Source organism: Spermophilus citellus, assembly GCF_964194105.1.
Source record: "Spermophilus citellus genome assembly, chromosome: 15".
NCBI lineage: Eukaryota > Metazoa > Chordata > Mammalia > Rodentia > Sciuridae > Spermophilus > Spermophilus citellus.
Window position 1 is genome coordinate 58,812,008 of NC_138195.1, and position 25,753 is coordinate 58,837,760.

Here is a 25,753-nt window from a genome sequence, read left to right on the forward strand (position 1 = left end):
TCATACAGCAGCGCTTCAGCTGCATGCCATTCTCTCCACACTGAACTTCACTTGGACTTTTTAGAGACAGGGTCTCACTGAGTTGCTTAGTGCCTCACTGTTGCTGAGGCTGGCTTTGAACTCATGATCCTCCTGCCTCAGCCTCTCCAGCTGTTGGGACTGTAGGCGTACACCACCAGCCCAGCTCTCACATGGACTTTAAAGCCCAGAGACAAAATGCTCAGAATTCTATGGAGGAGCTCAGGTTGGGGTTTCAGCAGACACGTGTTCACCTCCTTCTAACATAACACAGTCTCCCAATACTCATCTGAAACTACCTTAATGCTAATTTTCTGGATTTCTATATGTAAAATAAATCATTTTAATAAAAAAATCTGTATCTACAGTATATGGAACAAAAGAAGATTTCAAAGCCCATTAACTCCCAGAGATGGTATGTTACTGGGAGAATATGGGCTGTATAATTAAAACAATTTAAATCCGATTATAAAAAGACAGTGGGCTTCACCGCCTGCCACCATCTCACTAATGGAAAGAAAACCAATATCTTGAGTTTTTTGTTAAATTACTGTAAAATTATGAATTAGAACACACACACACCACCGCTTCACCGCTCTGTGTTACTGATGAGATGAAATATTCCTCACAGGGAAATGTTGCTTTAAGCCATCAGCAGCACAGGGCTCTGCTGGGGGCACGCAGCAGTGTCTGGTAGCTAAGGCCCCTGACAGCAATGTGAGGGGTGTCCTCTTTGGAGACCCCCTTTTGGAGTTAGTAATGCCCGGCTCCCCACATCCTCTCTCCACTGAACCATGGAGTCCTGTGTCTGGTGAGTAAGAACTGCCCAGGGCAGAGAAATGGATCAAAGACAGTTCATGGCCTAGCAAGGGATGGGGGCCACATGGCCACACCTAGACCCCTGCACCCTATGTCTCCATCATGAAGGGCTGCCCATGATTGCCTGGTCCTGGCTGCACCATCCAGGAAGCTTTTAATACCAGTGTCTGGTCCCCAGCTGGGCTTGTGCAGTCTGGCTCTCTGGTAACAGCCTGGACACTGATACTTGTCTGAGTTCCCCAGGCTGAGACCAGAGTCTGCTGTGCCCACACATGCCTAGCACAATGACTGGAACAGGGCCCACCCTCCAAGGACGTGTGGGCAGATAATAAATGGGCACCTACTTTATGCATGTCCTGTATATTTATTATTCTTTCAGAGTATCTAAATAATTCTTCAAAGTAGATGTGGGTGTTTTCACCTTACAAATAGGAAAACTGGGGTTCAGAAGCATAACTGAGCATGTCCTGAATCACACAGCCAATAAGAGACAGACCTATAATCCCAGTGATTTGAGAGGCTGAGGCAAGAGGATCACAAGTTCAAGGCTATCCTCAGCAACTTAGCAAGACTGTCTTAAAAGGAAAAATGCAAAAGAGCTGGGGATATAGAGCACCCCTGGGTCTAATCTCCAATACTGCAAAAAGAAAAAAGGTAGAGGAGGGATTCAACCCAGCCAGAGTATAGTCCAGTGTTAAAGGCCACTCAGGAATTTCCCACTATTCTACAGGCCCCACTTCCCACCTCCCCCAAATCCCCCCACCCAGCCTTATATGTGCCCCACACCAGGCCAGAAGCAGGGGGAAGATCAGAAAAGAGCAAGAGCTAGTTGTTGCCCCTGAGCCCCTCCAAGTCTAGCAATGCCATCAGGTGTCAGGGGGGACTACGGCAGTAGCCTCTCCTACACCAGCCTCTTTCAGGGCAGAAATATACTTGCAGGGATATGATTTCCACACACCCTGAAACTCATACATCTGAATTCCACCATTAGGTCATTCTTATAAATCTGGCATTTGGGTCCCTTGAGAACTTTAGTAGCCCACATCACATCCTCTCAGCCCACCTTTTAACATGCTGCTGTGGCAACCAGCTGTGTGCACGTGTAATGGGGAAGCACCTCACCTCTGCTCACCAGGGGCTTCTCTGCTGGCACCGGATAAGAACCCACCCAGCTTGGATATGATCAAATTATATTATACACATGTATGAAATTATCACAGTGAAATCCATCATTTTATAAAATTAATATGGACTCATAATAATAACAATAATAATATTTAAAAAGGAGCAGGCATAGCCATCCTGTTGTGCAAACCTGAAACAGCTGCAAGAGAGACCCCCCCAGGCCACTGACCAGTGCAGAGTGGGCTGGGTGGGCTGGAAGGTAACTAATGCCCTTTCTTTTTTTTTCTTTTTGGTAGCGGGGGTAACCAGGGATTGTACTTGGGAGCACTCAACCACTGAGCCACATCCCCAGCCCTATTTTGTATTTTATTTAGAGTCAGGGTCTCACTGAGTTGCTTAGTGCCTCACTTTTGCTGAGGCTGGCTTTGCACTCGTGATCCTCCTGACTCAGCCTCCCCAGCTACTGGGATTACAGGCAAGCGCCACCGTGCCTGGCTTAACCCCCTTTAGCCAGATGGACAATCCAAGAGGCATTGTTCACGGCTCCCAGGGAATCCCCCAGAACAAATAAGCCCCAGTTGCCCATGGCCATGACCAGCTCAGACTGGCTTTCCCTCCTGCCCTGATTCACACTTCCTATTCCTTCAGAACATGTTCCAAAGAACACTACTGAAGCATGTGGTCCTTTGTCTCTGGCTCTGGTCTGGGTAGAGAGCCACCTGTGATGTCATATAATATGCCAATATGCCGACACCTCAGTCAGAAGCCATTGCCATCTCAACAGTGTATTACTAAAGTGACTCCGAGAGTGGCCCAACTTGGATGAGAAGGAGCAGGGTCCCCAGGAGGGGAGAAGGGGGGACCTGAGGCTACCAGACCTACCACCAGGCTTTGGGTGAACTGGGGGTTCTGGCCCTACTCCCCAACCAGGGTGAGGGCCAGGTGGCATTCCCAGAATGGCCTGGCAGTCTGTTCCTTCTATCCCCCTCCCCATGACGCCCAGAGAGTCGTGGGCATGTGAGGCCAGAGTCAGCCAATAGGGGTAGGCCACAGCTGCATAGAAATCCTGGAACCTCCAATCCCGGAACCTCCATGAACCCTAGCTGTTCCTGAGTCCACAGCACAGAGGCCTTCAGAGGCAGGGGTGGGAAGCTGACCATTCCCATAGCTTCCCCATTTCCATGGGCCTCTCAGCTTAGGCCTAGCTCCAGGTGTGTATGAGTCTGGGTTCTGACGTCTTCTCTACGGTCCACAGCCTGCACCCCTCAGTGGGCTCATTCTCCAGAACCTGGGCTACTTCTGTCAGGCCAGTGAAGAGGAAGCCCCTACAGACCATGCCAGGCCAGTTTTCTTATGCCCAACAGCCCTGGGCAGCTCCCCTTCACCATAGATACTCTGTTGCCCACTTTGGAGCCTTCGCTTCAGCATCCCATCCCCTGGAGCCCTGCTTCCTTTTCTTTACCTGGCCAATCCCCCTCCCACACTTAGAAGAGCTCAGGTGCTCATCTTCCAGGAAGCCTCCCCTGGTTGCCTCCAACCCAGGCTAAATTAGGCTTGTCCTCCCAAGGCCTCTGGACTGCCTTCATTCTCTTGTGGTACAGATCACATTCTTGACCCATCTGGCTGCCCTGCTACACCCAGCTCTGTGTCCATAGCACATGGAGCAGGCAGCCATGAGCACCAGATGCCAACCAACACTGGACAGCCTGACCCAGAGATTGGTTTCTGCAGGGATATGAACCATGCTCTCAGCCCCATGAGGAGGCTCACATCCCTTCCTGGGCCACCACCAGCCGCTTTCTCCAGCTGAAGTTAATAATTTTAAAGTAATTAAGTTCAGCAAACCGTAACTGATGAAATAAGGACTGGTGGTGGCTGGCAGAGCTGTCACAGTCTTGCTCCCTCCCAGGCCAGGGTTTAGAAGGCAGTGGGTAGGCCTAACCATCCCATGGCAGAAACAACCTCTCCTAGCAGCCAGCCACCTAATGAGACGTCAGGGGATTTGTTAATGATATTAGGAGGGCTCAGCTCTGCCTCACGGTGCAGAGGATTTTTGTTCAATTATTTGTGGGTGGCAGGAGCCAGCCCCTTGCTGATAAGGCAGACCCTCCAGGTACTACTGCTGCAGCCAGAGTCTCAAGGTCCTCAGCAGTCCTGGGCAGTGTCCTCACTAGTAGAAGGATAATCAGAGGCAGATGGAGCAAGGCCAGGCCTCATGCTGCAGACCAGGGCTCCTTTCCATCCCTTGGAACCTGGGGCCCCCACCAATGGGCCCATCCAAGGGAAGGGAGCAGAGATCTCTGCACCCCACTCGGGTGGGGAAGGCTGAGACAGGAGCCAAGGGCCTGGGCTACAACTGCATACAAAGAGAGCACCAGTGTGTGGGGCCAGACCCCATGCCCTGCCCCTCTCCAGCAAAAAGGCCTGTACTTCTTACATGGTGCCCGGGCAGAGGGCTGCTGCTTTTCAAGCCCAGCAGGACAGGGCTCCTGCAGCCACTTCAGGAGCTGAAGGAGCCCAAGGAGCAGCAAGCTCTACCTCCTGGGTATTGGGCCCTATCTCCTGTTGGGACCTGGGATTTAAAGTGAAATTAGGGCACATACCACACCCATAGAGACCCTCAACATGGGGGTGAGGCAAGGTACTAGGTTCCCATTCCCCCTTCCCACTCCCCAAACCTCTGCCCCACCAGCCTAGCCCCAACCCTTCCCTCCCTGTCCTCACACCCCTCTTCCCCCCAATTCGGCTGACTGTGCCCTGAAACACAAGCTCTCCCATCCAAAGCCTCTTGGCCAGAAGCCTGGCACAAGTGTCCCTCCTCCAGAAAGCCTTCCTAACTGCCCCAAACTCCTGTCCTCACACGCACACCTGTGTACACACCACAGTACCCACCACAGGGCCTTTTCCTCCCAACCTTGAAGGCCTCAAAAAGAGGTTTCACATCAGCAGTGTCTGGGGCTCCTAGAACCCACTGGGAAGGCACGTCCTCTCAGGGGGTGCAGCCCTAGGGCTCCGGGCCACTTCCCCTCAGCTCTTCCCAACTGCCTGTGGGCAGAGAAGCACCATGCTGAGCAGCTGCCTCAGATGAGGCCACACTGTTGTTCTGTGGGCCTGACACCATTTCTCTTCCTTAGTTAGCCCACCCATGTCTGCTATGCCCCTCTCAATCTGTCCAGTGCCAAGGCAGCCCCTCAAACCTGGCCAAGCAGTCCACTCCTCTGGAACCAGGATTGATTTGGGGAGGAAACTGATTAGTCCCCCTGCCAGGTCAATGAGCAGTAATCCTGAGACTCTAAGAACTCTTCTGTGTGTGTGTGTGTGTGTGTGTGTGTGTGTGTGTGTGTGTGTTACTGGGGATTGAACCCGGAACCTTGCACATGATAGGCAGGTGCTCTACCACTGAGCTATATCCATAGCCCTATTTTTTTTTTAATTTGGAGACAAGGTTTCACTGAGTTGCCCAGGCTGGCCTCAAAATTGCAATCCTCCTGCTTCAGCCTCCCAAGTAGTTGGAATTACAGGCATGCACCACTGCACCTGGCCCATGAAAACCCTTGTAAAATAATCCCCCTCTTCCCATGGTGTGGGACCAGGAGGCTGAGCTGAGTAGGCTTCAGCCTGCAGTAGCCAGGATGCCGCCTGGGAAGGAACCCATGCAGGGCTCAAGAGGAATAAAGGATGTGAAGTTTAAGGTGGGGTTCCATGGATGGATACCCCTGGATCTGCCCACACCTGAGGTTCACAGCCTCTGTCTTTTCCACTCCATGGCTTAATAAATGTCCCTATTTTACTTAGGCCAGTTTAAAGGTCTCTGACACCTACATAGCCAACTGGACTATTATGAAGAATGATTGCAGATCCATGGCAGGTTTTCCCTGGTATGAAGCTAGGGGCTGGAATTCTCAGATGGTCTGACTTCGCATTCCAACAAACACACATGTGAGCAACAACTTTCTGATGGACCATGAAAGGCAGACACCCTCCCCGCTGATCACAGCACCGTGGCTCAGTCACCTGCTCCACAGTTCTAGTGGGCTCTTCCTAGCCTCTCCCCAGCACATCACCAAACAGTCTCCTCAAGGAGGGAGAGAAACCCCAGACCGACTCACCGCCCATCTACAGGTATGTGCCTCGAGCTTATCAGGTCCCAGGAATATGCACACCTGTGTCTGTGTAGGCCCACATGTGTGCATGCTCAACACTCACTCCACCCTGCAGGTGTTAAGGCTGTAGACACTTACTAACCCTGAGATGCTGAATCTGTGTCACTGATGCTCACAGACCTTTAAACGCATATGTGGGGCTGGTTGCCCACCAAGACAGGATGGGCTGGACGGTGATGAGGTGGCCCCAGTCCTGTAGGAGCTGTAGGAAAAGGCTAAGGAGGACACAGGGTGGTGAGGTCCAGGGGTGTGTGGGTGGAGGCAGTCAGGGGAGACTGGGGACAGAGCTGGGTACCCCACTAGGGACAAGATCCCGAGGCCTTTAAGGCTGAGCACAGATGTCATCCTGCGGTCCCAGGAACCACAGGACCCTGGGCAGACACAAATGTCAGGAAGATGCCCTGGGACCCAAGCATATACATGCAATAGCACATCCGTGAGACACACAGTGTCCCAGAGATGAAGATACCTGGCCTTCAGGAGTGCCCCTACCCTCAGCTCTTGCCATTACCAATCCATCAGTGGGTGCTAAGCCTCATTACTGACCTCACCATCCTCCTTTTGATGAGATTAATTTTCTTGGCAGGAGCTAAATAGCCTGGCACAGTCAGACCCCCCACCCAAGCTGTGCTCCAGCGGGTTTCTCTTGATGAGATTTTGATCATGAACAACACAGCTTCAAAGCCTCTCCACCCCTGCTCCCCAGGAGGGGTGAAAATCCTGCTTCCTCGGAGGTCAGTGTGACAGCTCCCAAGGTACATGAGCACCCCTCACCAGCTCCTGGAGCACCCGCCAAGGGCAGCCCTGGCAGGAGCGTATGGACAGCGCCCACTCACCATGCTCAGAGCTGCCGTGCTGGCTGGCCCCAGTTGCTCCTCCAGGGGCCTTTCTCCTGTCCTAACCTGGAAGAGCAGAGGACAGCACAATGCCAGCCCATTTCACACATGTGGACACTAAGACTGTGGTGCTCAGGGGATGGGAGGCAGCTCCCAAGCCACTGGGGGATTCCCAGGCTGAAAAGGAAATGGAAACTTAGATTCTAGAGACCAGGCAGCCCTGAAAGGTGACGTCTAGGGCACAAGGACATTGCTATTTCCCCTGCACAGCCTCCCTGCCATACCAGCCGCCCCTGGCCACACAGGCACCCAGCAGGCATGCAGAGGGGTGGGGCGGACAAAACTTTCTCACTCCGCCCTGTGATCATGGGAAACATCTCTTACTAATCCTTTACACAGGGCCTTGGAAGGAAACAGGTGACCACTGCCAAGGAGAGGCAATGCCACCGGCTCCCATCTTCAAAACCAGAAGCTGACCAGGAGGAAGTGCAGCTCAAGTTGCCTTTAGATGGCAGGTAGGGCTGCTGGCCATGCAGCAAGCCTCCAGGCCCCACAAGCCACCCGCCCTTGGGTAGCCCTGAGCATGAAGGCAGAACCACAAACAGCAGCTTGCAGAGTCACAGAGAACAATCTCATATGTCTGTCTGTCCCATCACTCATCCAGGGACATTTTCTGAGTACCTACAATGAGCCACACACCAGGCTCAGCTCTGAGGACTTAGCAGTGAAGAAAACAGACCTCCTCTGCCCTTGTGGTCCTGATGAACAAATAAATTAATAATATGACTGCAGGTGGGGGAGCAAAAAAAAAAAGAGGAGGGGGAATGCTTTGACAGGGGATAACAGGGGCCACATTTGGGAGCCTCTGAAGGCTCAGAAGGAGTCCATTTTACAAAAGGCCTTTCACATGGTAGGAAGAGCATGTGGAAAGGTTCTGGGGTAGATGCATGCTTAGCCTGTTGGAAGGAAGAAAGGAAAAAGGCCAATGCAGTCAGAGAAGAGAGACCAACGAAGTGTCAACAAAGAAACAGTTAAGGTAAGCTTTTGTCCGTGTACTTGAAAATTTACAGGCCCTGGTAAAGGGTCTGGATTTTATTCTTTAGTTCAGTAGGGAGCCATTGAATGGTTCAGCAGGAAAAACAGAGGTGATCAGATTGATTTTTCAGATAATCTGGCTGCTGCATGGACAGCAGCCTGGAGGGGAAGACAAAGGCAGGGAATAAGGAAGAAGTGACCTCAGGAGCGCAGGCCAGGACTAGGGGGACAGGAGTGGATATGGGAGTGCTGGTGACAGCCAGGGATCCAGGGAGAGTCACATGCACAGCAGGAGGCTAGGCAGGGAATAGCAGAGTGCTGGCATGGCTGCCCACCTTTCACTTTTCCTAAGCAATCCATGCTTTGCTCTGCTCTCTGGGTAATTCTCTGTGCGGCCCAGGGCTGTTCTGAGATGGTGCACATGCAGCCCCAGACACAGTGTGTGACTTCAGGTATCAATAGATACCTCTGCTGCTTAACAGGCAATCCCAGGAACCTGCAGTAGAATAAATGCTGCCTGACCCACCCCATCCCTGTCCCTGATGAGATTCATGGGCTGACTCCAAGCACCACCTGGGGAATGTCCATGAGGTTCCAGTGGAGGGAGGGCTCCAGGCACCAGCAGACTCTGGCACCTATGATGCCATGAAACACAGAGGAGAGTGTACATGGACAGAAACAGTACACAAGACTGACAGGTGCAGAAATGCACCAGCCCGTGGTGTGTTCATGATTCTCATAGATGCAAACCTGTGCCCCATGTGTGCTGGCCCATTGCCCAGAGTTGAGCCACAGAGCAGTCAGGGGAGCCAGGCTGAGGGGTCAGGCCCGGGCATAGCCTGCCGAGCATTCCTGAGGTCAATGAAGGCAGCATAGACCCCTGTAGGGGCTGGTTTGAGGTTGGGAAGGAGAATCAACCCTCTGAAAGGCAGGAGTGAGGTTGCTCAAGCTCTAAACTGAAAGAACATTAAAGGAGTTGGTTGTTTACAGTCCAAACTTGCAGCCAAATCACCAACTGCAAAAGCATCAAGTGGGGGTGTCTGATGCATCCCCCTTTCTTGAGAAAAGGTTCCAGAGTCACAGCAGAAGACGACAATGACAGCCAGTGTCCACTTGGGCTTCCTAAGTGTCAGCAGAGCATCCAGAATGAGCAGTGATCATCTCCATTCCTCTGCACTGATCAGACGACATTATGAGGAAAATAACCTCCTTACAGAGCACCTCCTTGGTGCCAGGCACGGGCTCAGTTCTTCATGTTCATTACTTCGTTTGGTCCTTAAGACAACATATTAAGAGAAGCACCATCATCCCCATTTTATAGGCAAGAACGCTGAGACTCAGCAAGATAAGTCCTCATGAAGAGACATCAGAGGCACTGTGTGTTAAGAGGGGCAGTGACAAAAATGCATGTATACAAAAGAGAACAGGGAAAAAAAGAAAAACAAGCTCCATAATGTATAGCCTGAAAATTCTTTGACGGGCACACAACTGCACTTAAAGGTACAGGACAGAGACAATCTGGGCTCAGCATCAAGATCTGTCAGAGATGAGAATCATTCATCCTCAGAGGCACACAGATCTTCAGCTTCAAAGATCTTCTGGTCCAAGTGCCTGATTTGAGGCACTAAGCCCTGGAAGGGCAGGACTGGCCTGTACTTCTTGGGTTAGGTCTAGGCCCAGGCCAGGTTCTCCGCAGGCCTTCCCCCTTCTCTCTTAGCCAGCTGGGTCTGCTATTACAAAAGGCCATAGGCCGAGTGCCTTAAACAGCATAAATGTATTCTCACTGTTCTGAAGGCTAGAAGTCCGTGATCAAGGTGTCAGCACGGTCAGTTCCTGGGGAGGGCTCTCTTCCTGGCTTGTTCATGGCCACCTTCTCACTATGTCTTCACACGGCAGAAAGAGAGAGAGCAAGCTCTTTGGTGTCTCTTCTTGTAAGGACACTAATCCCATGACGAGGGCCCCACCCTCATAACCTCTTCTAAACGTAATTTTTACCCAGACCCCATCACCAAATGCCATCATATTGGGAGTCAGGGCCTCAGTGAATGGATTTTGGGATATAACTATTCTGTACATAGGACCTTTAGACCTTCCCTCAACCCAGCCTTGGCTTTGCAAAGCCCTCTCGGCTCTGGACATCAGAACTCCATGCTCTTGCTGACCTGCACACTGAAAAGGATCCCTGGGGATGACACATCTGAACTGAGACTTCAGAAAGCTCCAGAAAGAGGGTGACAAGTGAGAGGGCCAGTGGAGCTCCAAGCAGCCCCTAGAAGCTCCTTTAATGTACACACACACACACACACACATACACACACACACCCCACAACACAAGGAAGCTCTGCCCAGATCCCAAGGACCTGATTCATCCCTCCTAAACAGTCTTCTGCACTGCCCATCACATCACCAACCCCCTGGACATGTCACCGTCCAGCCTGCCTATCTCTGGGAACAAGGGCAACAGGTGGCCTGTGAGCACCAGCTCAGTGCTACCGACCAAGCAGTGCTGAACATTGGCCCTTGAACATCTTTACAAGGTGCCCAGGAGAAGCTGTGAGCTGAGGTTTGGGTTCTCATGCAGAACAAGGCCCCCATCAGCCATTCCTGGGCCAACTCCAGTCCAGGACTCTGTGATTAGGAAAGAACCACCCTTAGAGTGTTAGCCCCAGACTGAGAACATGCAGGACTGGATTGTTTAGGCTACCAGAGTCCTGTGGGAGAGACAAGTGAGGGCAGGTGCCCTGGGAGATTCCCGGGGAAGAGAGTCTGGAGCCACCCACGACTGAGGAAAGCAGCATTTGATGTTTGAAGCCATGACAGGGAAGGAGGCATAAGCCAAGTCAAGTCAGAGCAATTTCAGCATCTGGTACCAGAGATGGGGCACCACTGAGACAAGCACAGCACAGAGGTTTCAGAGGTTAGGGGCCCAGAGCCCAAACCAGAGACCTCTCTTGCTCACCATGCCTCCGAGCTCACCTATGAATAGATAAAAGAAAGCCCACTTCTCCAGTACAGGAGCTGAACCAGGCAAGACCCCAAATGTCTGCTTTTGCACCAAGCAAGACAAGCACCATCCGGAGCAGGAGCCAGCTGTCCAGGCCAGGCTGAGTTAGTACCACTTCACAGACATTAAGACTCAGGCTCCGAGAGAAGTGACCTTTTCAGGACCGCACAGCTAATCAGCCACAAAATTGGGAATCAAACCCAGATCTGCCTGACCCCTTTCCATCAAATAGGTGGTCAGGTCTTAGGGGACTAAGCCAGGACAGTTAGATTTTGGCCATTCTGTGAAGTTGGAGCATGCAGGATTAAAATACCATGCAGTGACAGGGCACAGGTGCCCAGAGCCCCAGACTGCACAGATGGCTCTGAGCAGCCTCCATATGAGCCACATCGTCAATACCAACCTCCTTCCCTGCTCTCCTGAGACACCCAGAAAGGCCAGGGCTAAACTCCAAGCCACAGGCTTCATCTGTCCAAAGAGGGGCAGAAGCTGCAGGAGTGTGCCCACACAGCCAAGCAGGGACAGGAAGAGAGGAAGGCCAAGAGCCCCTTCGGGAACCACTGAGGCCAATCATATAACAGCCATCCCTTCCTCTTTACCCAGCCGCTACTCAGCGCCTGGCCCTTAGCTAGATATCTTAGTGCATTTCCTCAACCCACCCTCCACGGTCCTGTGTTGCCATCCAGGGAAACTGAAATACCCATCCAGAGTCACGGCAGAGCAGAGACAAGACCTCCAGTCTGCATGAGGGAAAGTGACCCACCCCTGCTCAGCTCCTGGACACCACTGTCTGTTCTCAGGCAGAGTGGAGAAGGGCCAGAAGTGGAGAAAACAGGTACAGAGGCAGGGAGAGATGTGGGGACAGGTGGAGGTACAGCTGCAGTGTCTGGTGCCTCAGTTTGGGTCTGGCAAAAGCCAGAGTGAAGGAGGCAAACTGGAAAGAGAGATTGGCCAGGGCCACATGAACAAAGTACAGCCTGGACTGAGGACTACCCTGGACCCTGGGAGCTAGCAGCTCCCAGGTTTCACCCCTAGAAGCCTGCCCACAGCGTGGGCCCAGAAACAAGTAGGAGGCCACCTAGTCACCCCCAGTGCTAGAACTCCATCTAGTACTCTCCCAGTGCTCTCCCAGGCCCAGAGACCTCTGGGCCTTTCTCTTCCCAGCCTATGACCATCAGCCAGGAAACTCACTGTTTATAGGCTAAGAAAAAGAACTTAAAGAACCCAGAAGATGAACTACTGAACACAGATCTAGCCCCTTCCAGTGCCCAACAGAGAGGTCAGCACCCCAGAGAAAGGATTTGTCACAAACCAGCCCATGGCAGAAATATGAGGGGTCTCTGCCCCAACCCAGTGCTGCTATGTGAGAAAGTGGGTGCAAAGGGTCAGGAAAATCAGTAGAGGAACAAGGCCATAGGGCTGAGATTGTAGGAAATACAGACTCACCAAAATCCAGCTACAGACACTGATGCTGGCTCCACTGGTGGTCAGGCTTGGAAACAATCTTTTTTTTTTTTTCAAACTCACGTTATTGACATACAAAATTGTATGTATTTACCATGCACAACATAATGGTTATATATGTGCAATGTGGGGTTGTTAAATCTAGCTAATTAACCAATACATTACCTAACACAGTTTACATTTTATAGTGGGAGCACTTAATATCCACTACTGAAGCATTTTTCAGAGATCCAATATATCATCATTAACTATACTGGCCACCCTGTGCAACAGACCTCTTGAACTTATTTCTCCTAACTATAATTATATATCCTCAGACCCAGTCTCCATTATATATCCATTCCCCAAATCCTTCACCCCCACACCCAAGTACCCCAGCCTCTTCACTTCATTGCTTAGGAAACATCTAGCTCAAGGGTCCTGAGGGCCGAGCCTGTCCAGGGCCAAGTTTAGAAAGTATGAGATTGGTAGACACAAAAAAGTATAAGTGAGAACCAGTGGGGCCTGGGGACCCAGGCTTCCTGACTGACACCATATCAGAGAGCCACCCCCAAGACACAGAGAAGACACGTAAATAAGAGTACCAAGAGAACTGATGGGAGAAACAGGTTTGGACCAACATAAAGTGGTTTTATATATTTCATTTCTTGGTTGCTGTTGTTTTAGGGGATCACCAACGAAATAAGAAGCCTGTTTTGGCATGAACAGGAAGTAGTCAAGGGTGCTGTTCATCAGACATTTTCAGTTCTCCCTTCTCCTCTAGTCACATAGTAGGACTGTGCTTCCTGGACACCTTGTGAATGGCTGGGGCAACATGACACCTTTTGGCTGAAGACACATAAGCAGAAGAGATGTGGGTCACATCTAAACTGAACTCTCCTGCTCCCTGCAAAACTACTTTCCCTATGGAACAGCAACTGGCAATGATCAGGCAGAATGATGATAAGGAGCCAGGTTTCCAGCTGACCAATGATGGACATACAACACGGGCAGGAAGTAAACTACTGTCACATGAAGCCACTAAAATTTGGGGGTTGTTTGTTACTGAAGTATAACTCAGTAGTCCCTGAGTGATACAATGAAAAATGCAGGAAAAACACCAAAGACTAAAGACAAATGGGCACAGCCTAGCTAGGAAGTCCAAAAAGAATCATATCCAGGGATCAGCCTGGGTTAGATATGTTTGAGAAAAAGTAGTGCAGATCCAACACTTTGTGATTTTAGGTGACAGCATTTTCTAGGGAGTTGTGTTAGCTTTCATTTACTGTGACAAAATACCTAACATAAACAAAAGAAAAAAGAAGATTTCTTTTGGCTCAGGGTTTCAGAGGTTTCAGACCTCAATCAGTTGGCCTGTTACTTTAGGCCTGTGGCAGCACAGGACATCACCGTGGGAGCACATGATAGAAATGGCTGCTTACTCCATGGTAGCCAGGAAGCAAAGAAAGAGGAGGGGTTGGGATCCCAATATTCCCTTCAAGGGTACACCCCCAATGACCCAACTCGCTTCCACTAAGCTCATCTCCTAAAGATTCCACCATCTCCCAACAGCACCACAGGCTGATAACATCAGGGCCTTTCAGGGACATTCAAGATCCAAAGTGTCGGGAAAAACAGTTTGGATCCTATAACAGGAGTGAAAGTTTAAGGGAAGAGGAAGGACAGATGTTGGAGGGTACAAAGCTGGGGGTTCTCAACCTGGCTGCTATAAGAATTTGGAAAGTTAGTCTGCCTGCTCCTCAAAGATGCGTCTGTGAGTGCTAAGAGATAGTCTGAGCTGACCTCCAAGAGAAACCTGGAGAAATGACCCCAGTATGCTGCTTCAGGTGGGTTGGGTGTTAAAGGGCCTTGGTTCCCATGGAATGAGAGCAGTTCTTGAGGCAACAAGAAAAGATGAATGTGGCCAGACCCATGGCCTCCTACCCACAAACCTGGCATGAGGTGCAACTACTCACTGCCAGATAAGCCCCACCTCTCAATCTGGGGAGCAGGGCGAGGGCAATAGGGAAAACTGAAGGGAGTTTCCTGAACCCAAAATAAGAGGAGGTGGGTAGGGCAAGAGCACAGTCTATAAACTGAGAAAGTGTGTATACTCACATATATATGTACACAGGTGTTCATGCATTAACGCACATGTATGTGCATGTGTGTGTGTGTACATCTTAGAGGTAACTCTAAGATGAACCCTGAAGCTGTGGGAAGGTTGTAGGCATTCCTTTACTCAGCCATGGGCTTATGGGAAATCTAGAGACAGGACTACAACAGACAGTACCCGGCCAAATTCTAGCAAGGGATCACCCATGCCTGAGCCTCATCCACAGCCACCTTCAGGCTTGGAACATCTCTTGACCCTGAGGGGCCAAGAAGAGCACCTTTCTGTGAGACATAGGGCCACAAAGCAAGACAGACCTCAACAAGGACCCCAGGTGGGCACATGGGGGAGCCAGGAGAGTGAGGCTCTGCAGAATCTTCCCAGGCAGAAAATGAGGCTGTGGCTTGGTAGGATGGCCTCAAGTTATAGTTCGGCTATTCCATCGACAGATTCCTCCAGGAAGATCTTTATATACAAGAAGCATCTGGATCCAGGAAGGAAATCTCTCACAGAGAAACTCACAGGAGGTACATAGAGGCCTTTCAGGCCCGCAGTGAGACACCTCCAAAATGATCTTTGTGGAATGGTGGCACAGCTGGTCTGACTGGAACCAGGGGATGCTACCCAGCAAACAAGAGTGCAGCCAGCCTGCAGAAGACTATCAAAGTAGAAAGAAAGTTCAAGGTAACACTATGCTCTGGCTACAATGGGCAAAGAAGGGTATGCCAATGTGGTGACAGAATAATGGCCTACAAAGACATCCATGTCCTATTCCCCCAAACTATGACTAAGTTAGGCTATGTGGCAAAAGAAAATAAAGGTTGCAACTAACCTTAAACAGGGAAGTCACCCTGGACTATCTTGGTGGACCCAATACAATCACAAGGGTTCTTGAAAGAAGGAAGCAGAAGAGTGAGAGAAGGAGAGTGATTGATGACTAAGCAAGGTCAGATGGACCCAACCACTACTGTAGGCATTGGAGGTAGAGGAAGGGGACCCAGGCTGAGGAGTCCTGCAGCCTCTGAAAGTTGGAAAAGGCAAGGAAGCAATTTTTTCCTAGGCTCTCCCTAAGAAACCAGCCCTAACGACACCTTGGTTTTAGCCCCATGAGACTCTGTCAGGCTTCTGAACTGCAGAACTCTAAGCTAATAAGTTGGTGTTGTTTGACCCAACTAAATTTGGGGTAAACCTTGTTTTAATGCCAAAAGAAAAGTAATATAGCTGAGTGGATCGAACGATGGCAGTAGGCCTAGAGGCCTCTTTACAATGACAGAAGCATCACACTCAGAGCCCTTGACAGTGTCTCGGTGAGGCTGCCAGCAGGGCTGTGAGGGCATGGCCTCAACGGAACCGATAATTCTGAATGGAAGTGAAAGAAGACACCAGAGGTCAGAGAGGGAGACTCTAGCTTGAGACCTAGATACCAACATAGTGAGTGAGGGACAGGGGAACCACCTAGGAGGTGACCCATATGAACTGACCAAGACCTTCAGAAATGGGCATCAACAAGTTTGTTGTGTTTCTTTTTGGTTTTTTTGCTTTGGTTTGGTTTGGGGTTTTTTTAATCTCATTATTTCACTCTGTGAAGAACAAGCTATCCCTGAATCCTTTTTACCTTGTTTTCTTCTCTTTTTGGTGATAGTGCTGGGGTCCAAACCCAGGGCCTTGCAGACGCTGGGCAAGCTCTCTACCACTGAGCTACATCCCCAGCCCTCACCTTGTCTTCTTAAAACACATTTGTGCTCATCATAGCTAAAAGGAATATTATTGCCTCACATACATTCCTTTTTTCCTGCCTCTTCTTTAAATTGTTATCCTTCTACACTATGACAGATATATCTACAGCATATCCAATAACTCACATCTTTTACTCACAGTAAAAGATAATACTGTGAAAAGAGAAGACTTGTGTTCAATCAGTTCTTTTATGCACTTATATAATCTTCTACTTGAGCAAGCACTTTAAAACAATATGAAATTTTTCTATTTAACAAATTATTATCTCTTATCTAGAAGACAAATTTTCATACTTATTATTAATATGGACTTGGCCAGCTAAGTCTAGGATGCAATATTTTAGAGATTTAAATGTCCTTTCTGTTATTATTTACTAATTTTAAATCCTTGCATCAAACGCATATTTTATGGAATATGATCCATTCTTTTACATAAAAGAATTTCTTCAAAGGTAGTGTTTGGAAGGCACTTGTACAAAACCAATCTGAAGAAATCCTACATATAAATCTTCGGACCAACACACCCAACTGGAGTTTCTTATTTTCTCCAGAAGTTATTCCATTTCTTAAAAACATTTTTTGCATGTGGAAAACATATGCATCCACCAAAAGCAATGTTTATAGCTGGGCAAAGTGGGTGCCTACCTGTAATCCCAGCGACTCAGTTGCTGAAGCTCTGAGGATCACAAGTGTGAGGCCTGCCTTGGCAATTTAGCAAGACCCTGTCTCAAAACTTAAAAGGGGCTTGGGGATGTAGCTCAGTGAAAGAGCTGTGTGAGGCCCTAAGTTTAATCCCTAATACCATACGGAAGAAAAAGGGATGTTTACAAATAATTCCCAGTGGTTGCAGAAAAAGCTAATGATAAGGTAAATGAAAGTAGCAAGCCATGCAAATGAACAGAATGGGAGCCCTCTGCATTTATAAAATTCAATGGTGGGAAGGATTAGAAGGAAATAACAGTAGTAGAACTCAGAACAATTTTGCTCTGCTTCTTGGTGCCTTCCTGCACCTTCCACGTTTTATATAATGAGCATGCATTGGCCTCTTTCTCTTTTACATTTTTAAAGTAACACATGCTCATTGTACCAATGCATTTCTTTTATAATTGGGGGGAAAAAAGTAAAAGCTAAAAATGAAAAGGTCACTTAAGGTCTCCTCTCAAGGAATTCACCAGCTTAAGAGATGATGTAGCTAGAAATATCAATAGCCTTAAAAGAAACTGAAGTGGATTCACAGCTGGGTCAGGGAACAGGGAAGGAATTAGTGTTTACTGAACACCTACTGAAAGCCTTATGCAGTTTATACATGTCTCATCTCATTTAATCCTCACAATGATCCCATGAGGCAGGTACTTTGATTATTCCCTTTTAACAGATCTGGAAACAGAAGCTCAGAGTAGAACCAAGACTCTACCAGGGTCATATAGCCAGTGAAGCAAGCAGGACCTTAGCTAGATCTCCTTGGACTCCAACGATCAAGCTCTTATCCCAGCATGGGCTGCCTCTCAGACCTAAACTGGACAGCATCACTACAATCCCAGGTGCAACCAAAGGTCCCTGGGGGCTTGTTCATTCTACAAAGAATATGGAGCCCCAGGGTGCCATTGCTCTTTATCTCTGGTCAGCACCACCCCCGCAAACTGTGCCTACCATCCATGTCCTACTGCAATGAATGTCCAGGCTCAGAGAAAAGAGAGAAGGTAACCATCAAGCAAGGGTCAAGCCAGGGATGGACAAACATCCCACAGAATACAGAAAAAGGATACTCAGCAAATTGAATACCTGTTCACTGAGCCCCAGACAAAGGGAAAGGAGCTTGCTGAGCCTAGCTCTGCCCTTCCCAGAAGCCCTCCAGGGCCTAGCTCCTTACATCCCTTGTAGGCATCCAAGGGCTATGCAAGGTCATGGGATAACTATGTCGATTTCAGCTCCTGCAACTTATAAGAAAGAAGCACATGCCAGCTTTAACCACCTTCTGGGCAGCAGGCAGCCTAGCAACAACACCTGGCCAGAATCACTCTACCTGAATAACTATTGCCAGCCCTCAGACTCTAACTCCCTAACTCCAGATGTGCAGAAACACTCCTTTCTCATACCCTCCTGAGACTGTGTCAACCTGCCATCCTTGAGATGAGACATCCCTGAGACATTTTTTCCAATTATACAAATAGAGAAACTGAAACCCAGAAAAGCAAGGGGTCTAGTTTATCAACCTGAAAAGGCCCCTTGTTGGAAACTTTACCTCCAGGACAAAGTTGCATTTGGGCCTGAAGGTCAAATAACCCATAGCTATGTTTTGTTTTGTTTGTGCTGGGTGTTTAAATTGTTTCATTAATTGGCAATAGTTAAAAAATCAGATTCTACACTGAAGTCCAGATTGGGACTCCTTTTTAAAAACAAAAAGCAGATACATCTACAACATCTAGATTTTTCAATCCCAAATGGCAAAATCAACTGAAACTGTGTGATAGATGTTCCTTTTAACAGAGATGACCTCTCCAGGGGACCAGCTGCATGCTTCATCCATGTGTGTTAATCTGCCCATGTAAGAGCATCACCTTCCATCTCTAGTGAGCTGCTGACGGGGATTGATGGGCATCATTCCGGGGCAAAATGAATAAGCATGAGACATTCAACACTGCAGAAGGATAGCTGCCAGAACAGAAGCAAGGAATATCAACAGAAGTATAGAAATCTAATGTAGGGGCTGGGTTGTAGCTCAATGGTGAAGCACTTGCCTTGTACATATGAGGCACTGGGTTCTATCCTCAGCACCTCATGAAAATAAATAAAGGTGTTGTGTCTATCTACAACTAAAAATATTGGGGCTGGGGATGTGGCTCAGGCGGTAGTGCGCTCGCCTGGCATGCGTGCGGCCCGGGTTCGATCCTCAGCACCACATACCAACAACGATGTTGTGTCCGCCTAGAACTAAAAAATAAATATTGAAAAAAAATTCTCCCTCTCTCTCTCTCTCTCTCTCTCTCTCTCTCTCTCTCTCTCTCTCCCTCTATCACTCTCTCTTTAAAAAAAAAATAAATAAATAAAAAATAAAAATATTTTTTGAAAAAGAAATCTAATGTGTACAGCAGGTAGGGTTTCCAAGACTGGGACCTGCAAGGAACTGTCATAGAGGCATAAAGAAGAAATCCAGGAGCAAGGGACATCTAGAGACAGAAATTACTATTAGGACATAACCACACACTCTTTCTCATGCTTCAGCTGACATCAGACTATGGATGTCCAGATTGGGGCTCTGTAAAGACAGCTCCACTATAAGCACTGCCAGCCTCACCCCATTCAACACCATGCCAAAAGCAGTACTTGGGACTCCAAGTTTATACAGCCATCTCAAGATATCCTTGGACCTTCAGGTTTCAAAGCCAGGTATCCCTTCCCCAAGAGCTACTACCTCTCCTTCCACTGCTATACCCCAAAACAGGAGACCCTCAAAAGACCACCCTCCTGCACAAGGATCTTCATAGCAATAGCTCTGACCTTCTGGACCACATCCATGTATTACTGAGTCACCCTATCTCTATACTTGCAAGCACCAGGAAACTGGCAGCCAACGTATAACCCCAGGGCAACAGGAGAGAGAATACTGGACCCAGAGTGCTGGGAAACACAATGCTAACAAGTGCGAACCCCTCAGTCTGCCCACTTTTTCCCTACACCCACTGCCCTGACAATTCCTCCTGCAAACAATCCCTGCATCCGGTGCCTCCAGATGTGCCCGTCTATCCTCAGCGCTCCAAAGCGCTGACCTCAGAGTCTAACGTGGTTGTGGGGAGCAAGACAAAGGGGAAGAATAAGGACCAAGTCTGGGCAGGTGTCAGGGGTAGAAACAGAAGCCCAGGAAGCCGCAGGCATGGGGGGAGGAGCCAAGTTTCGGAAGCAGCAAGCCAGGAGAGAGGGGAGGGAAAAGAAGAGGAAGAAAAAGCTGAGGGAGATGCTGTAGCTAATGCCCTCGCCACACACCTGTAGCCCCTGCCACGGAGCCGCCGGGAGTGACAGCGGCTGCAAACAACCAGGGCCCAGGCGCGGGCTAGGATTTCCCCGCAGCAGGACCTGGCCCAGCTAGGCTCCTTTTCTGGGCAAACAGCGCCCACCTCCGGCCCAGGCGGCAGTGCCTCCGCCCGCCGCCGCGCGAGCAGCAGGAGAGAAAACAGCTGCTCTAAACCTGGAGGAGCAAGGCTGAGAAGCCCCGCCAAAGCACTGTGGGGCCGTGGGGTGCGAAACTTGGCGCCAGACAGGTTGTGCTCAAGAAAAGGCAACCAGGGCAGGTTGCAGTCGCTGGGGGCTCATTGATTCAAGGCGAGAAAAACACAGGTCCACCAAGATGGTTGGGTTTGCAACACAGGTACCCCGCACTCAGACACGCCCACCCAACACTCGAGAAACAAAGACCGCCCGGAGCCACAGGCCTGCGCAGCGGAAGAGAGGCGCACACAAGCGCCCACCCAGCAGAAAAGGAGCCACCCAACCCCGCCAGGAGCCCAGCTAGTGGTGCGCACGGAGTCTCCGCTCTGTTTCCGCAGCAAAGAGCAATCCTAGCACCATAGCCTTGCTGGGCCCCAGAAGGCTCGACACTGCAAGTGGCACCCGGGCGAACAGGAGGCTCCGCTCAATCCAGCCTGTCACAACCTTGCCGGTCCCCACTGCTGCGCCACTTCACAGGCCACTGCCCAGTGAGCCTTGGGCGCAGCGGTCACTCACCTTCCTGTACAGCCTGGAACGGATTGTTGGCCTCGATGACCTTGATGGAGTAGGTGATCTTCTCACTCTGCAGGATGTCATCGTTGAGGCTCAGGTCGGATACAGCCAATTGGAACACCCTGTCGTCCTTGGCTGCGTTCTCCTCGAAGATGGCACCTGGAGGAAAGGAGGGGTCAAGACCAGATTTAGAAAGAAATCCTACCCACCCTCCCTTGGCCCTGGAACAGGGTGCTGGCAGGACCGCAGGTTACCAAGTGGTGGAAGGTTTGGTCTGGGGTTTCATTTTGACGGGTAGTTTAATGCTCTCCCACATAATCCACACAGATGTGCTCTCCTACCCTCCCCCAGCGCACACGTGCACATAGTTGACATGAGTTACACAGGAACATCCCACATGCTGCCACCAGGTTACACACGTGTCTCACAACCAAAGCCCCACATGTCCCAGCCATGCTCCATTCAATGGACTCAGCCAATCTGGGATGGCCTAAGGCAGTACCCAAATGCTCCTAACATGGTCACATAAATCCCATCCCAGAAAGTTCCCGGGAGATCAGTTCCCCAACCCCAATCCCTGAATGGAATTGGCTCCTTTCTGCTGTGTGCGTGCCCTGCTTAGTGAAGCTGGGCGAAGAAGGTCCACAGTTGGCTTTCCTGCACCAAAGGGTCTTCTTTAGGCATAGGGCATTCCATGGCCAGCAACTTGGATGGCCGTGACGCTACACGGTCTGACGACTTGTACTCGCTTCCCTGCTCTCCTTCCCTCCCGTTTCCTCTTCCTGTGTGTATGTCGGAGGGAGTGGGGGGAGGGGAATGCCTCCTAGACCCCTCCACGTTCTAATCTAGCAGAACGGAGAGTCCCAGAAGAAGCCGCTCTTGAAAAGGCCTTCTAGAACCGCGGACAGTTCCTCCTGGGCGCCCTCCGACTGGCGCTTTGCGCGCGTTTCGCCGCTTTGGCCCACCCTGCGCTAGCAGTCCAGATCGGTGCGACTCGCCAGAGCCTGGCCCTGCAGCCTGGGCAGCTCCGGAGTCCCCACCCCCACCCCACCGAGCCAGGCCGGGAGGGTCTCAGAGGTCCCAGCGTTTTGACGGGTAATCCCCCGGAGCTGAGAGTTGAGTGGGCGGAGGGAGGCCCTGCTCCTAGGTTCTTCTCTACATCCGAAACCGCAATGCTGACTGAGAGACCCGCGCCCGCTTCAGGGCGGGAAGCCGGTTTGCCCCCCAGCCCTGAGAGGGATATTGCAGTTCTCCAAGCTAGGACCCTCACTACCCCTCTCCACCTTCCGCCCTTCTGTCCCATCATTCTCCCCTTCTCACCTCCCAACCCCCAATTTTTCTGTGCTCTCTGGTCTTTCCCAACTTCCGGAAAAGCGACTGCAGAGGGGCTTCCCCAAAGCAACCGCTGTCAGCCCCTCAACCTGGCCTAACTTCCCAGGATTTCAGCAGTGCTGCTCCCAACTCCCGCCCACTCCCCCTACGAGCGCCCCTTCCTCTTCTGCTCTCTCATCTTTTCTCTGGGTTCTCTTCCTCCATCCATCTCTTCCCATTCAGCTCCCCCCACACCGCTGCCCACGCTTCTTCTCTCAATCTAACCACCCAGGATACTGCCCCCCAAGACTTGGACCAGGAGAAACTCTGGGACTATCCAGGATTGGGCTGCAGTCGCCACAACCAGATTACACACACCCCCACATATACACCCAGAGCTATACAGACACACACCGGGGAAACAGGCAGACACTGTGTCCACTCTAACAGGCTGACAGACCATCGTGCTCGCACCAACACACGCTCAAATGGCCCCACACACCCAACGCCCTCTCTCAGTGACACCAAAACGTTACCAGGTGCACACACAGCGAAACACGCTGACAACACCCATCCATAGTCACACATGGTTCCGGTCCGGCCTCTTTGATCTTGCCCTGCCAACTTGGCGAGCACCCCCCCCCTCCAGCCCGCCCCTTGGCCCCGGCTGCTCTGCGCGGCGCTGAAGGGCCCAACCCGCCGACGGCCGGATCAGGGGCGCGGGTCTTGATGTGCGTCCAACCCCGTGTTTTCTGCAGCTGCGGCCCTAAGTGTCATCAGAGGCCGCGGGGCACCGCGCGGAGACAGGAGCCCCGGGGAGCACCAAGAAGCCCACGGGAGCTCGGCGCGGCCCCTGCACAGCTCCTCCGCGGGGCGGCGCGGCGCGGCCCTTCGGGGGAGCACCGCCTGCCGAGCCCCTCTGCCCGGGGAACCGCCAAGTTTGGACGCCGCGCACCCCTAGCTCTGTTGGGGCCCCCGCCCAGCCTCGGCCCGGCCGCCCGCCGCGCTCACCGATGTGGATGATGGAGTCGGCCCGCACGGTAACGCACTGGCATATCCAGGGGAGAAGCCACAGCGTCAGCGCTTCCATGTCCCCCGGGCGCGCGGCTCATCCGCCCGGGCCCGGGGCGAGGCCGAGGGCAGCGCGGAGCGGGGAGGCGCCGGTCCGGGTGCAGTCCCGGGCCGCTCCCCGGGAGAGCCGAGCCCGCCCGTGCGTCTTCCCCCGCGCGCCCGCCCCTGCGCCCTGCGCCCGCCCCAGCCCAGCCCAGCCCAGCCCAGCGCGATTGGGCTCCCGCGCCGGCTCCGGTGGCGGTTGCGGCGGCGCTGGCAGCCGGAGCCCAGGCCCGCGCGGCGGGGGCGGCCCGCGGCGGTGGCGGCGGTGCTTCCCGCGGCTAGATCGGCTCTGGGGGCGGCAGAGGCGGTAGCAGCGGCTGCCCGGCCGGCGCGGCGGCTCCGGGCTAGCTGTGTGTCTGAGCCCGGGCGAGGAGCGAACTGCGGAGGACGCCCCCTCCCCTCCCCCTCCCCCTCGGCTCTGCTCCCCCTCCCCTCCCTCCCCGCCTCCCTCCCCTCCGCCCTCCTCTCCACCACGTGACTGCGGAGCCTCAGCCTCTCCGCTCGGCTCTGGCCCGCTCGCGGCTCGGAGGGGGCGCAGAGTGCTCAGCTCTCCCAGCCAGAGGGACGATCGGAAGCCCTCACGGCGGCGGGGACCGATCTGGGCTGCGGAGCGCAGAGACGTAGCGGTCCTAGCCTCGCTTCCCAGATTCGCCGGGGCTGGAGAAAGGAGGAGCACGGCTGCCAACTGCCCGGGGGGGGGACTCCGAGCGCCCTGGCGCTGAAAGACCTCAGCCTCCGAGCATCTCGAGTCAGGCCCCTGGCCCGCACACACAACCCGTCGTGGAGCGGGACCTCGGACGCAGTAGCCTGGAGAGAGCCGGGGGCGGGGCCGAGCCAGACACAGTGAGTCCAGGGGGCCGGCATCGGGCTTGAACCCTTGCAGGCTGTGCGGACCTCGGCGAGCGCCCATCCCCCGCCTCGCGGGCGGTGCGCTTAGACCGGAGTCGGGCAGGAGGCTCGGACTCTGAAGCCCAATTCATGGCCGGAAACCGGCGCAGCCGTGACCGCGGCGCCTGGACGTGAGGAGCCTTCCAAGCGGCAGGCGGGCTCAGACACCGACCCTGCACGGAGCCTTCACTCGCGAGCCCGGGCGGAGAGCCCGCTCCCAAGAGGCCAGAGCAAAGCAGGGCTTCCTCTGCCGCCGGTGCGTGCCTCTCCCGCCACCACCAAATATAACGTTAAGCTGTTGAGGGATCAAGCCTACAAGGTGGAGGCGAGTCGGGCTCACACTCCCAACACCAAGGTCCCAGTTGAACTCTGCTCCACGTGACACACCCAAGATTTCGGGGAGACAGCTGAGCCATCCCGGACCCGGATTCCACGGAAGCTGGGTCTGGGAGCACCTGGCAGAGCCTTGTTAGGGAGTTGCCAGAAGCTGTGTGTCAGGCTGTGCACTGGATGTGAAGGACCTGGAGAGGCTCAGGCTTGGCCTTGCCTAGAGCTGCCAGTGCAGTGGGAAACAGACACCTAAACAGTCATAAAAAGATGTGGAGAAGACTATGAATGAGCTATGTCCACACAGTCCCGGTCTGTAACTCAGCCTGGGAGGATGGCTTCTTGGAGGAGGTGACAGTTCTAAAGGCTGAGTGGAGGTTACCAAGGGAGAAGGAGAGGCTTCCAGGCATTTGGCACTGGTGAGTGAGCCAAGGCAGGAAGAGAAGAAAGGATCGTATGGGGCGTGTGTATGTGTGTCCCTGTGTCTCAAGTTGCCAGCCACAGAGTAGTCATTGGTGAATTTTATTTTGGAAAAGTTGGGAGAAGACTGCAGAAGGGACCAGTAGAGGCATGGAGAGCTGTGAGGAAGTGTCTCAGCTGAGCAGAGGCAACCTGGGGGTAAAGAGCAACTGGGCTGCAGATATATCAAGGAACCCCCATTGGCAGGCAAGGTGACTTCTAGAATGAAGGGACCAACAGGCAGAAGAGAGGAAATACCCACAACTGGAGCTGATTATGGTCCCATATACTTCCTCTAGAAATCTGTCTTAGGAGACTTGCATGGTGTTTTAGTCAGCTTTTTGCTGATGTGACCAAAAGACCTGACAAGAACAATTTTAGAGGAGGAAGTTTATTCAGCACTCAAGGTTTCAGAAGTCTCAGTCCATAAACAGCTGGCTCCATTGCTTTGTGACCTAAGTGATGCAGAACATCATGGCGGAAGAGTGCAGTGGAGGAAAGCCACTCAGGACATACTCACCAGGAAGCAGAGAGAGCTCTCACTCACCAGGACCAAAATATATACCCCAGCTATTCAACTCCTCAAGCCAAGTTCTACCTGCCTACAGTTACCACCCAGTTGATCCATTCAACTGGATTCTTACACT

The 25,753-nt window shown here is 51.9% G+C and overlaps 1 protein-coding gene across 1 annotated transcript in view; it reads right to left on the bottom strand.

The window, feature by feature from the left end:
• The window catches only part of GRID1 (glutamate ionotropic receptor delta type subunit 1), a gene marked incomplete at its 3' end in the record, with an annotated part of 735,049 nt that extends 711,487 nt beyond the window's left edge, over positions 1–23,562 (bottom strand). Inside the window, exons 1-2 of the mRNA XM_081267356.1 lie at positions 23,331–23,562; positions 21,012–21,167 (exon numbers count right to left, since the gene is read on the bottom strand). Of these exons, the coding sequence (XP_081123482.1) occupies positions 21,012–21,167; positions 23,331–23,409 (235 nt within the window). The 5' untranslated portion in view covers positions 23,410–23,562. The remainder of the gene's footprint in view (positions 1–21,011; positions 21,168–23,330) is intronic.
• Positions 23,563–25,753: the final 2,191 nt, after the last annotated feature.